General features: G+C 41.8%; 1 protein-coding gene across 2 annotated transcripts in view; it reads left to right on the forward strand.

Moving 5' to 3' along the window:
- Positions 1–8,648: 8,648 nt before the first annotated feature.
- ep300a (E1A binding protein p300 a) overlaps positions 8,649–14,694 on the forward strand; it is a 35,071-nt gene continuing 29,025 nt past the window's right edge. For both annotated transcript variants that reach the window (XM_041973871.1, XM_041973872.1), the window contains exons 1-2: positions 8,649–9,201; positions 11,175–11,851. In XM_041973871.1, the coding sequence (XP_041829805.1) occupies positions 9,108–9,201; positions 11,175–11,851 (771 nt within the window). In that variant the 5' untranslated portion in view covers positions 8,649–9,107. The remainder of the gene's footprint in view (positions 9,202–11,174; positions 11,852–14,694) is intronic.

Here is a 14,694-nt window from a genome sequence, read left to right on the forward strand (position 1 = left end):
GGAGTATTCATTACTCCATCAGACCTGCTGTCTTTGATTTTTAGTTTGGTTTGTTTCATTTGGCACAACTCAACCTTTTCTACCTGTTTTTTTTATATAAGAAAGACTTCTTGACAGCTACCCTTCCATGGAGACCACTTCTGATGAGGCAAACCGTAGATGGATTGACTGAAAGTCCAGATGAATCTCCCAGGTTCTGTGTTAAATCTTTGCTAAATTTTATCCTATTAAAAATAAGATATCACTGTCAGATACTGCTGGAGTTTAGTTTAGGACTGATACTGCCTTCTTCTTCTGCTTGTCCATTTTCCATAAAATTGCTAAGAACACATGAGCTCATACCCAGGATACATGGTCCTCATTACCTTTCTTCTAGCTTCATGAGAATCTTTTCACCCTCCGTAAAACTTTCATGTCATCTGTGTTCATGTCGGGCTGTAATGGCTCCTTGTTCTCCACTATCTGAGTTAGTCTTCCTCTTTTCCTGTATTGTTTCAGTTGTGATTTTTTATTAAATTATTAAATAAAGTTCTCAACCTTGATTTAAAGCTGCTGAGAGTTTCAGCAGACCTGCAGTTTTCTGGCCGTTTGTTCCACATGTGAGGAGCATAAAAGCTGAATTTTGCCTTTTCATGTTTAGTTCTGACTCTGGGAAGAGAAAGTAGATCCAACCCTGATGACCTGAGGGATCTGGTTGGTTTTTAACGAAACAGAAGATTTTGGTCTTAAACCATTCAGTGATTTGTGAACTAACAGCAGGATTTTCATGTCAGCTCTTTGACAGCCAGGAAGCCAGTGTAAAGATCTGAGAACTGGAGTTATTTGATCTAATTTCTTGGTCTTAGTGAGGACTCGAGCAGCAGCGTTCTGGACTAACTGCAGCTGTCTGATAGACTTTTAAGGGAATCCTATAAAGATAGTCCAGTGGTTCCCAACCTATTTTCCTTGAGGACCCTTTAATGCAAATACTAAAAAGCCAGGGACCCCTGCCCCATGTGTGCTTAAACAATACTTGGTCTTATGCTTTCAAAAGTGAGATTCTCACCATAAATACAATATTATGGCTGAGCCAAAGTTAAATCAACAACATATAGCTATACTTTAAAAAAAATAGGGACAATGTGTGGAAATTAATCACAATGGCTCTAAATGTTAAAAGCCTCAGGGCCCAAAGATGGAGCCTTGGAGAACTCCACAGGTTTTTTTTGTTCACTCAGCTTTAGCCACTTAGCTTTAGTCCTAAAGTCCTAATCAGTTTTCCAACCAGTCTAGTAAGATTTTAGGGTTGACTGTATTGAATGAATCACTGAAATCCAGTAGTTCCAGGACTGAAATGTTTCCGCTATCTGTGCTCAAGCCAATGTCATTTAAGACCTTAACTAGAGCAGCTTCAGTGCTGTGGTGCCGAAAACCTGACTGGTAGACATCAAAACAGTTATTTAGTGTCAGGAAGTTGTGTAATTGTTGAAAGACAGCTTTTTCTCTAATCTTACTAAAAAAGGAGGGGTTTATTATTTCCCTATAGCTCCTCACGAGAGAAGAATCTAAATTTTCTTTTTCAGGAGTGGCTTAATGACTGTTTTAGGGTCTGAGGGAAAACACCTGAAAGGAGAGAAATTTTTTACAATCTGTAAGACATTAGAAGCCATGCATCCTGAAAATAACTGTTCCTTTTCTTAAAATTTTATCATAATCTTAACAAGATTAAACAACCTGACCAGTTACCTTCAGCATGTCTTTGAACACCACAACATCCGTCATTTACAAAGTCTGACTCTGGTTAAGCACATGTGGCTTCTGGTTTTCTTTTAAGATGTTTAATGAATGATTTAAACTCTTTTTGCTATTAAACGTCTTGTGATGCTTTGTGGGATTATCCCATTATTCATGCAGACTTCCTGAAATTCCATCTGCTTCAACTGTGTTGTTGATTTACTTCCAAAATACATCTCAAAACCTTCTCTGCTTCCTCCAGTTAGTCTATTTTTTTTTTTTTTTTTCCCCTAAATAAACAGTTGTCATAGTCAAGATACAAAGCTTTTCCACTGTGAGAGCTGCATTATTTTTTTCCTGTTTGACCTTCTGATCTCAACAGTTGATGAACTTAGTCAGTTATATCCCTTTCTCTTTGTGCTGTCACTGCCTCTGTGCAGCTGATGTTGCTGACTGCTGTTGCTTGCCATATTTCCACGCCCTCCTTCTTCCCCTTCCAAACTGCCACACGTCCCACAACCTCATCGTTTGTCTCACAGATCACCACCGCAGTCTGTAAATCTGTAATCACCCCCTGATTTGCAACGTCTCTGCTCACCAGTGAAAACCACGGTCTATATCTCTGGCATAAGTGACAAGGAAGTCTTTAGTTTTAGCCAGTTGTGTATAATTCACCCTATCAGAATGAGTGATGCTAGATTATTCTAACACAACTTCTCTTTCAGCTTTCTTTTACCACTTTCACTTGCAAACAAACCACTTTCATCTCACTCTCCCACCAGTCATCCAACCTCTGAAATCTGTCATCACTTTTACCCCAGTTACTTTGTTTCAAATCTACTTTCCAAATCCACTCTTTCTTCTCAGTAAGACATGGTCAGGAGAGGCCGTTTCCATGCAGGCAATAATATCCAACTTCAACCTTTTTCTGAAATCTCATCCTTCAGAAAACTCCAGGGATAAATTTAGTTCATGCAAAATACTTCAGCTTGACAAATTTTAAACTGACTGTTTAAAAGCCTGTACTAAAACTAACATTAAATTTGTTTTTTAAAAAAAGTCCTATATGAACTCAGGACAAGTGGATAATATGAAACTACATGGTACTAGTGGAAGTGAATAAATACAACAAAACATGTAAGATATTTGCACAAAAGAATCTAATTCATTGTTTGTCAAATTTAAAAGTTCTGGGTCATTGATAAAATTGTCTCAAAACAAGTCTGTTTTGGCATCATGAAACAAATTTAATTTAATTCAGATTAATTCAAATTAAATTAAAACTAATTATACGTATACATTATAATGTAGTATAAATTATATCTGGAAAATGCAATCATAGTAAAAACAAGCAGGTAATAATAGAGCTCACTTTGATTAAGAAAACAAAGGTATTGCACTTCTATGGAAACCAGTTTGCAGACCAAATATCAAACAATGCATTAAAAAATTTTCATGTTGGTCTCCATCTTGGTCACACGCTGCATTTGTCATAAGTCAAACCAATTGGGTTGTGTTGGTCACTCTAGCAAATACAGCACACCCAAGCTGATCCCACAAGTTTTCAGTAGAGGTGAGGTCATGACTAACAAGAGGCCATTTCATCCTTTCCACTCCCAGATTCTGGAGGTAGACCATTATAACCCCACTCTGTGGGGGTTAGTGTTGTCGTCTTAGAGAACAGAGCTTGGTCCCAGTCAGATAGTAGAGATGTGGGATGGCCACTGGTTGCAGAATTTACATCAAATATGAAGAACTGGCTGAAAACCTTGTTTTTTTTTCTCCCATTCGTCCTCTTATTTCTTTCTTTTTTACTTGAAAAGCCCATCCAGGGACAAGAGTTTGTTAGTTTAATGCTATGTACTCTATATACAAAACATCAGCTGTTCTATATTTCCTCCATGTTCTCTTTGCACTGTCCCTGATAAATAAACTAATTCTAATTCAAAATGAAAAAAAATCTAATCTCAACATCTTTCTGCATTTAGGGTGATGATGATGACGAGCAAGGTTGCATGGCTGGCATCTCCTGTAATATGGAACATGGTCTTCTGTTTAGAGGTGGCACCAGTAAGACTGCTGTTCTGGGATCCATTTTCCTGTTTCTGCATTCATGGAATGCTTCTTGTACAATTCTGTCTATTCAATTCAGATTTATTTGCATAGCAACAATTCACAATAAGTCATTCAAAGGCAATAAATACAATAAATTCAAGCCAGTTCATTGTGATGCAATTAAAACAAATCAATATTAGTCAAATTTATATCTGTGTTCATATAAGCCAATAATAAAAAATTATTGCAGAGCTAAGGATAACAAACAGTTTGCATCAAAACTTGTCTTTGATTCAATCCCCCATCCTAAGCATGGATTGGGGTGACGGGTGACAGTGGAAAGAAAAAAGAAAAAAGAAAAAAAAACAGGTAAAGAAGAAAGTTCTGGCAGAACCTGGCTCAAGGAGGACTGCCATCTGTCTCAACTGGGTGGAGAGGACAGGAAAGAGGGATCAACAAGCACCACGACTTTTAGTGAAGGATACCTGCTAAAAAATAAAAGTTAATGACCCCAATACTATCATAAATGTATTTCTGTAAAATAAAGAGCAAAGAAACAAGAAAAGCAAAAGAAGCTCCGAGCAGGATGGGATGTCACCCTGCAGATAAGACTGTGACAGCAAAATGAAGGATGGCTAACCACCCGACTATAAGATTTATCAAAAACAAAGGTTCATTTATTTATGCTCTTCGTTAAATAAGTGTTAAAGAGACTTTTAAGGAACTTTTGTGCTCTAGCTGCTGTCACCCCAACCTCAAAAAAAAAAAAACCTGCCTCATCTTTCATGTTAAACTTTCAGCCGATCTCCAGCCTAAGATTCCTATCAAAGATCTGTCTGTGCCATAGCCACCCAACTCAAGGCTTACCTCATCAACAGTGTTTTTCACTCACATCACAGAAAGAGCTCTTCTTAAAATTATCAATGACTTCATTCTCTCCTCTGGTTCTGGACATTTAATCTTCATCCTACTGAGTCTCACTGAAACCTTCAGCACCTTCGACCTCATCAATCTATCCTCCTTTAATATTACTAGCTCTTCTCATAGGAAGAGACACCAGTTCATCCACATCAACGTCTACACTTCCTTGCCGACCCCTCTGTCCCAAGGGTTTCCCCAAGGTTCTGTGCTTGGTCCTCTCCCCTTTATTCTCTATATTCTCCCTGACTGCCACAGATCCCACGTCCATTGCTATTCTGACAACATTCAGATATACATCTCCACCAAATCCATATCCCCAAACAACCTACCCCACTCTCATCAAATGCCTCAGAAAAAAAAAAGAAAAAAACAATCTTGGAAGCATAAATTCACTCCAACTCAACTACAATTAATCCACATGTTAATAATTGGACCAAAATCTATCTTTGCTCTAAACTTCTGCCTCTGTATAAGACATAATTAAATGTAAGATTTTCCATTCCTGCCACCAAATATTTGTCAGTTTTGGTCAGTGGTCATTTTGGGGAATACAACCCCTACTGAGCAACTCTTGTAACTGTGTGACATCCAGGCAATTTGGTCCACTTGAGTAAAGTACAGTGTTAAAGCAAACCAAAAAGGTTTGAAATTTTTCTGAATTCCCAGACAAATCAAACCGAGTTCTCCAGACTTTCCTAGTGTGAATGCACCTTTAGTAACTGCAAGGTGCTTTCCCTAATATCTTCACACCACCACTGTGCCCGAGAGTTGTTGTGAGGTGTTTGTGCTGATAGGTAGTGAGCGGTTGTCAATGAAATAGATGAGCAAAAAAATGTTTAAATCAGTGCTTTATGTATATATATATTGGAGAGAACTCCTTCCGGGGACTCCCTCATTCTGTTGGGGGACTTCAATGCTCATGTGGGCAATGACAGCAAGACCTGGAGGGGCGTGATTGGGAGGAACGGCCCCCCTAATCTAAATCCGAGTAGTGTTTTGTTGTTGGACTTCTGTGCTCATCATGGACTGTCCATAACGAACACCTTGTTCAGACATAAGAGTGTCCACATGTGCATTTGGCACCAGGACACTCTAGGCCGCAGTTCGATGATCGACTTTGTAGTCGTGTCGTCGGACTTGCGGCCACATGTCCTGGACACTCGGGTGAAGAGAGGGGCGGAGCTGTCAACTGATCACTACCTGGTGGTGAGTTGGCTCAGGTGGTGGGGGAGGATGCCGGTCAGGCCTGGCTGACCCAAGCGTGTTGTGAGGGTCTGCTGGGAACTTCTGGCAGAGTCCCCTGTTAGAAAGATTTTCAACTCCCATCTCTGGCAGACCTTCAACCATGTCCCGGGTGAGGCGGGGGACATTGAGTCCGAATGGGCTGTGTTCTGTGCCTCTATTGTTGAGGCGGCCAGCCGCAGCTGTGGCCATAAGGTCGTCAGTGCCTGTCGTGGCGGTAACCCCCGTACACGTTGGTGGACACCAGCAGTAAGAGATGCCGTCAAGCTGAAGAAGGAGACCTATCGGGTCTTTTTGGCCTGTGGGACTCCAGAGGCAGCTGATGGGTATCGGCGGGCTAAGCGGAGCGCAGCTTCGGCTGTCGCTAAGGCAAAAGCTCGGGCATGGGAGGAGTTTGGAGAGGCCATGGAGAATGACTTCCAGACGGCTTCGAGGAGATTCTGGTCCACCATCCGGCGGCTCAGGAGGGAAAAGCAGTGCTCCGTCAACACTGTGTACAGTGGGGATGGGGGGCTGCTGACCTCGACTCGGGACGTTGTGAGGCGGTGGAGGGAATACTTTGAAGACCTCCTCAATCCCACCAACACGTCTTCTGATGAGGAAGCAGAGTCTGGGGTAGCTGGTGCTGGCTCTCCCATTTCTGGGGCTGAGGTCGCTGAGGTGGTTAAAAAGCTCCTCGGTGGCAAGGCCCTGGGGGTGGATGAGGTCTGGCCAGAGTTCCCTAAGGCTCTGGATGCTGTAGGGCTGCCTTGGTTGACACACCTCTGCAGCATTGCGTGGACATCGGGGACAGTCCCCCTGGACTGGCAGACTGGGGTGGTGGTCCCCCTCTTCAAAAAGGGGGACCGGAGGGTGTGCTCCAACTACAGGGGGATCACACTCCTCAGCCTCCCCGGTAAGGTCTATTCAGGGGTGCTTGAGAGGAGGGCCCGTCGGATAGTCGAACCTCGGATTGAGGAGGAGCAGTGTGGTTTATTTCCCGGTCGTGGAACAGTGGACCAGCTCTACACCCTCTTCGGGGTCTTTGAGGGGGCATGGGAGTTTGCCTAACCAATCTACATGTGTTTTGTGGATTTGGAGAAGGCATTCGACCGTGTTCCCCGGGGACTCCTGTGGGGGGTACTCCGGGAGTATAGAGTGCCGGACCAGGTTGTACGAGCTGTCTGGTCCCTGCACGACTGGTGTCAGAGCTTGGTCCGCATTGCCGGCAATAAATCAGAATCGTTTCCAGTGCGGGTTGGACTCCGCCAAGGCTGCCCTCTGTCACCGATTCTGTTCATAACTTTTATGGACAGAATTTCTAGGCACAGCCGAGGTGTTGAGGGCATCCGGTTCGGTGGCCTCAGGATTGGGTCTCTGTTCTTTGCGGATGACGTGGTTCTGTTGGCTTCATCGGGCCGTGATCTTCAGCTCTCCATGGAGCGATTCGCAGCTGAGTGTGAAGCGGCTGGGATGAGAATCAGCGCCTCCAAGTCCGAGACCATAGTCCTCAGCCGGAAAAGGGTGGAGTGCTCTCTCCGGATCTGCGATAGGGTCCTGCCCCAAGTGGAGGAGTTTACGTATCTCGGGGTCTTGTTCACGAGTGAGGGAAGGATGGAGCGGGAAATCGACAGGCGGATCGGTGCCGCGTCTGCAGTGATGCGGACTCTGACTCTGTCTGTCGTGGTGAAGAAGGAGCTGAGCCAAAAGGCAAAGCTCTCGATTTACCATTTGATCTACGTTCCTACCCTCACCTATGGTCATGAGCTGTGGGTAGTGACCAAAAGAACGAGATCGCGAATACAAGCGGCCGAAATGAGTTTTGTCCACAGGGTGGCCGGGCTCTCCCTTAGAGATAGGGTGGGAAGCTCTGTGAGCCGGGAGGGGCTCAGAGTAGAGCCACTGCTCCTCCGCATCGAGAGGAGCCAGATGAGGTGGCTCGGGCATCTGGTTAGGATGCCTCCTGGACGCCTCCCTGGTGAGGTGTTCCGGGCACGTCCCACCGGAAAGAGGCCCCGGGGAAGACCTATGACGCGCTGGATGGACTACATCTCTCGGCTGGCCTGGGAACACCTTGGGATCCCTCCGGATGAGATGGTGAATGTGGCCGGGCAGAGGGAAGTCTGGGTTTCCCTGTTTATGCAGCTGCCCCCGCGACCCGACTCCGGACAAGCAGCAGAAAATGGATGGATGGATGGATGGATGGAAAATGGATGGATGGATGGATATATATATATATATATATATATATATATATATATATATATATATACTAAATTACCTTAGAAAGTTTAAATCATATTGGAAAATTTATGCACAGAGCTGTCACAAGGAAGACATTAGTTGGTACTGACTTTATTGAATGTTTGAACAATCATGTTCCACCCTTTCCTGAGAATTCAGAAAGTCTGTGTTTGTAAATTCATTGGTTGTCTGCACATATTGTTTTGCTCCTCAGAAAGATTTTCGCAGAAAAAAAAGAAAAGAATATAAATCACATAGTTTGTTTCAAAGTAACTGTTGATTATAATGCAAACCCATTCCTCGCAGCTGCACTTCACAAATAGGAGATGCAACTTAAGGTTGATGCATATTATTTTATTTTATTTTTTCCTGTAATATGCATAGCCACGCTAATAAACATACTTTGTCCACCATTGCAGCTTCACAGTTGTCAGCTCTGTTTTTTATTTGCATCCCCCCCCCCCCGCCATCCTCACCCGCTGCCACCAGCAGCACCACCGCCGTCACTTCGCAGGCAAACAAGCCTTTTCTGCCCGACATTATGCTCATCCTGACTCCGCTGGAAAGGAGGCTGAAATGACGGATGCAACCATGGAGGCGATACCCTGGGACGGCTTATTTACCTCCGAAGAGGCACTTTAAGTTTAGAGGGAAGCCGATGCGTGTGTCTCTCTCTTTACTTTCACCGACCCCCTCCTCCTCCGCTGGCAGAAATTTATAAAGAACAAAAAATCCGACGAGGGAGGGAGGAGGGGGGTTGATATACGCCGAGGCTGAAATCGAGAGGCGAACCCAGGGAAAGAGGAGTAATTTGTACACGGGACTTTCCCCCTCTTAGTACCCCAAAAGGAGGGGGAAAAGTCGCAGTATTGGAAACGAAGAGGAATGAGCTTGTAAGGGCGTGAAAACGTCTGCAATTGTGGATACTTTATATATTTTTATTTCGAAAAAATATGGCCGAGAACGTTCTGGACTCTGGCCCGCCTTCAGCCAAAAGGCCTAAACTCTCCTCTCCGGCACTTTCCGCCTCCGCCAGCGATGGAAATGGTAAGGTTTTTCTTATGATATGGTTTGTTACATTGTTATTCGTCAACTTTGTCATTTTCCGATGGCCCTTTTTCCTTGAAAGAGAACGAAGACGCGGGATTACTCTTCTGTTTTTGTCGTAGCTTGCTACTGTTAGCGTGCTAAGAGAGAGTGTGTGTCGGACGTGACGAAGGGCTACCAAGCTAGCTCACATGCTAACAGCCATTTTAGCCGGAGGTAGCTGTCTTAGCCACGGGGCTAACGGTAGGTTAGCAAACTATACGGTCCCGTGCCTAATGGCTACTTTAACCGGATTGATTTTAAGCGCAATCCCAAGACAACTTGTGATAAAGTTTTTGGTGCTTCACAGCTGTATGAAATGGACAGTCATCCAGAAACACACAAATTGTGTGTGTGAGTTTTTAAGACTACGAATGTTTTTAAAGCACCTTGTTTTGCCCCTTTCCTAACTAACGTGAGCTGCCGTTGACAATATTAACGAAAGCACAGGCTGGCGATGGTAGTGCTACTAACCGTTTTGAATAGCTAAATTTAGGCCCAAGGGTCCAAATAACTGTTAAATTTGAATTGCCATTACCGGTGTATATACACACACAAATATATTTTTTTTATTGGTTGGTTGGGTATAGCATCATCAGAACTCATTGCTTTAAATATAAAGTGAACCGTGAATAGCGACATCCTAAACATTGTGATACAAACCTGAGATTCAGGTTAACAAGCAAATACTTCTTCGTCACTTAATCAATTTTCAAACGTTTTTCTACGATCAGCTGCATGTCAGATCCAGAGAGCACAAGGTTGTCATCAGTTTGACGGCTAAATTATCCAGACGTCGCACACATTTTTCTTAGGTTGCATTATACGTTTCGAGGATCACTGCAGTGCTGTAAAGACATCACCAGCGCACGAAAATGCAATTTATTGCCACTAGCTTTAATGTTCTCAAAGGTTATTGTTTTGCAGTATTGTTTTTTTATACAAGTAGGAAAATGAAAAAAGCAAAGATGATAAACTTGAAAAATAAGCCGTTTTAGTCCTTAAATGTGAGGGATGCAGCTACTGCAGCTTTTGTTTTTCTCAATGATGGGTTCATTATTTGATCTACAGTTTGGGCTATAAAAGGAAATAGTTAAAAAACAAACAAACAAACAAAAAAACCCACTCTATATGTTGCTTAGACTAAAACATAGATAATGAAAAGCAACACATGTAATTATTTTGGATAGCACTGAACCAGTGGCTCCAAATATGATCAAGAGATTTTTTTAACTCTCTCAAATATCAGATTGGTTCATTTTGTGTTACTTACTTATTTATTTAGCTTTCTTTATTGGGCTCAAAAATGGCTTGTACAACTGATTTCTAAACCAGAATGTTATGAGAGTCTGTTCTTTAGGAGATTTCAGAGGTTGTGCTCTTTCATTTTGATTTCCATCATTCATTTTCCTTGATTGCCAAAGCTGTTTGTAGTTGAACTCACTGGAAATGAACTAACACAGTGAGTGCATCTGTATCAATTTTGCTTTGTTCAGTGGCATAAGGTTACTTCTCTGAAATGGCCCATTTTGTCACAGTGTGTGCATAAAGCTGTCTTTGCAACACGTTGCATTTTACTGTTCAGGGACTCTCTCTCAGGCCTTATGGGTGTGTTTAATTGCATATATATATGTTCATACACTTTCATTCAAAACATACTATTAAGTGTTTCAAAAAATCACCTCTAGTTTTTTGGTCTGTTGTCATGCTTGATGTAATGTTATTCATTTCTGACGAGAGACAATTGGTCATAGACCTCTTAACAGCTTTTATGTCAAGCATGCAATTGCATTTTCACTCAATCATGCTGAAAAATGAAGGATTATACCAGCTTAACATGGCTGTGGCTCTTTGTCCTCTCCTCGCCCTTTTCAAGCGTTGTCTCCTATCTCATAGTCCCCTCTCCTCTAAACTTTTGCATTTCTTTATTTCAGATTTTGGGTCATTGTTAGACTTGGAGCAAGACCTCCCAGATGAGCTCATCAGCTCGAATGAACCAGGTCTGGTCAATGGTGGGGACCTTAACCAGTTGCACACCAGTCTGGGAGGAGGACCTTCAGGGTTGGGTCATGGAGGGGCAGGAGGGTTGAGTATTGGTCTTGGTTCTGGAGGAGTTCCTGGTGGTGTTGGTGGCGGTCAGGATGCTGTGGCCAAGCACAAACAACTGTCCGAGCTTTTACGCTCGGGAGCAACCACCTCAAATCAGCAAGGGCACCAAGGAGCCATGGGCAGCCCAGGAGGCCCCACGACTATGGGGCAACACTTGGCGAACATGAAGGCATCTCCGGGTCATGGGCCTCAGCAGATGATGGGCCAGGGGCAGCACCTTTCTCCTCAGCAACAGGCCAACATGATGCAGCAGCAACAGAATGCTGCAGCTGGAATGATGAGCAGCATTAACAGGGCCATGATGGGAGCGCAGCAGAAAGGCAATAATGGACAGCAGCAGCCAGGCATGATTGCGAACCAGGTGCTGAATGGTTCTCCCAGGATGGGCTTTGGTAATCAGGGAATGGCTGGCAGCAGCACCTTGTTGGCTGAAACCCTCCAACAGCAAGCAGCTGGGGGCCAGGCTGGAATGAGAGGCCAGCAACCTGGAGCAATGAACAAGGTAGGGACTCCATAAATGATCTTCTTTTAATACAGAAATGATTGAAAATTTCAGTTATTTTATTAACTGAAATATGATTGTATTAAAGTGGGCAAAGGTTTAGAAAATTATATAGATTCAAAGTACTTTAATATTTCAAGTTGAAGATATCATGTTTGTTTCAAGGTATTTCTGCACATCTGATCAGATCTTTATTTAAAAAAGATAGACTTATCTAGGCAATAGGTTACCGTATAATTATTAAATATATTGTTATATTTCCTTAAACAGCTTCGGGTTTTTTTGTAGTTAAGAGTAGCAGAATAAAAATCCCCTTGTTTGTGATTGATGGTCTCATTGAAGCAAAGGCAGCTGTTATTTGAATGTGGTAAAGACACTTAATTTTTTATACTGAACAGTGATCAAAAGCAGTGAGAGGGGTACCCGATTAGGAAAGTAAAGAAGAATAGAGTGGAGATGATAGAGAGAGGAAGAAAGACTCAGCAGCCATGCTGATGAGGAATATATGTAGTAGATTTAAAAAAAATGGACATCCAAGTGTGGAAACTAATGGTTTCACATTGCTGTGAGATGTTGTTGGCTACTTTAAAATGTTAATATTTGCATATGTTAGAGATGGTTTCTAATGGTTTCTACTTTCATTAAGACGTTTTCTATCTATAGTCGTGGGTAACTTCATTGGTCTTGGAGCTTGAGTAGTAACAGCAAGAAAATTGAAGTATGTTAGGTCTTTTGGCAGTAAAAACACTATTCGGTTTGGCTTTGAGAAAAGAAATGGTGGGATCTATGAGAGTTGCCCTCAAAGTAACGTTAACCCAGCATTACATAAAGTTTTAATAAACTTAGGGAAGTGGGAGTGATAGAAGTTATTTAGTTCCGTTAATTTGTAATACTGCCAATTACTGTTTCAGCTTCAAGACGTTTGATGTAATAAAGTTTTATAACCAAATAACTGTAATCCAAATGCTCAACTTTTTATGTTTTTTTTTTTAACCATAAACCACCAAAATGTCAAAAACGTACTGAAAGCTGCACAGAATGAGTAGACACTGAGTCCAAGTTGTGATCACCATTTAATCCCAAGCATAGTTTTTTTTATTTTTTTTTTATTTTTTTAATAAGACAGCACATCAGGAATTAAACTCATATTCACTCTGGGGATGAACGGATCAATACAAACTGAATGTTTAAATTCTCATGGTATGTATGGTAATGTATTTATACCAGTAAAATGTCTACATATTGGTAGCAGCAGCGTTGAAAATGGCATATACACAAAGCCGATCTGTATATTGTAACAAGTTCATGTCTTATGAAGAACCAATGGTTCATTTTAACCTTAAGGATAAATGGAAATTTTGTAAATATCTACAAAGATGAACTTTTTCCCTTTTAGACAACAGTGTAGACTTGTAACAATAATAAAAGTTAAACTTAAAACAGGCATGAAATGCTTGTATTAGTAGTGCCCCACACCAACACTGTTCCTCCTAATTGAAAAGCTTTATTGTAACATTTCTGTGACAAGATTTGGGATCATCACATAAAAACTTTTATGCGATGAGTGTTCTCTACAATGTGGTTGGATGTACTGAATTTTATTATGTTAGTCATTTTTGTAGACTTTAAACTTTAAAGAAACAATGTTGGCAAACTCGTTTTTTCCTCAAGTGTTAGGCCACAGCCGAAGTGGTACATAAAATACAGATTATTCTTTTCTGTGCAGAAAATTTACTTGATAAACTGCTTGGCTTTTGCATGCCAAGAGAAGGAGATTGCTGGCTGCTGATTCCACCTGCTCAATTCCACATCTTAAGGCAGTTTCACACATTGGTTGGGCCTTTTATCAGTGAAAAAAGGCATCTTCATCAAACTGCTGCTGTTTTTCCACATGTGTTAAACAGAGGTGGCTCAGCCCTACACTGGTTAGAGTCAGTTATGCACACTTGATATAAGCATACATGAGCTAGGCCTGTTATACCTTTTTTTTCTTTTTAGCTATCTTGGAGACTGCAGATCAGCTCTCACACAGCACTTTTGCATCTAGCATCCATGTGCAAGGAAGGCACAGCGGTCCTGGATTAAAAAGGCCTTCATTCCCATCATTAATTTGGGACTATCCTGTCATGACAGGGTCCAGATATGATGCTCCAAGTTGTAAAATACTGTCGTACTGTTTAAAAAACATGGTTGCTAAATGTGAGTGTTTGCAGTCTGTTTTAATTTTTCTAATAGTTTCAATGTTAAGTCAGTTTTAAGCTGCAGCAGCTCTGTGTCTTCATGTGTTGAGAAAAGGGGTTGTGTGTTTGCTTCTCTACAGCATTGCTGCAAGAGCTCCACAAAGATGACAACATTAGTATTGAAGCTGTTTAAATAAATACCTAATTGAATACAAAACTTCAATATTTATTGATTATCTATATCTTTCTTGCTAAACCTACTACAGAGAACCACATCTTGAACTCATATCTAATATGTTGGAGGAATCCTACACAGCTTCATGACTTTATAGACTGACAAACTGTATTATTGAATCCTCAAATGTAAAATTTTTGTGGCAGATGGGTTAGAAAACACATTTTGAGTGGAGGAGGATAAGGATGAATATACTGACTGACTTTAAAGGTATGTAAGGGAAGCACGATAAAGGTTCGTAAAAACGAGATTATTCACAGCTATTGCCACACTAAATGACTTAATAGAATAACTCCATTGGAGATCCTGAATCGCTGGTGTGGTTCAGTAATTCTTTACGCTCCTGTTCTGTGTAAAGTGCCAGATTCTATAGTAAAATGTGCGTTTCCTGTCTTTATGGCTGAATTAATCACAGCTGCCAGGAATGT

The sequence above is a fragment of the Melanotaenia boesemani genome, chromosome 21, assembly GCF_017639745.1.
Source record: "Melanotaenia boesemani isolate fMelBoe1 chromosome 21, fMelBoe1.pri, whole genome shotgun sequence".
Classification (NCBI taxonomy): Eukaryota; Metazoa; Chordata; class Actinopteri; order Atheriniformes; family Melanotaeniidae; genus Melanotaenia; species Melanotaenia boesemani.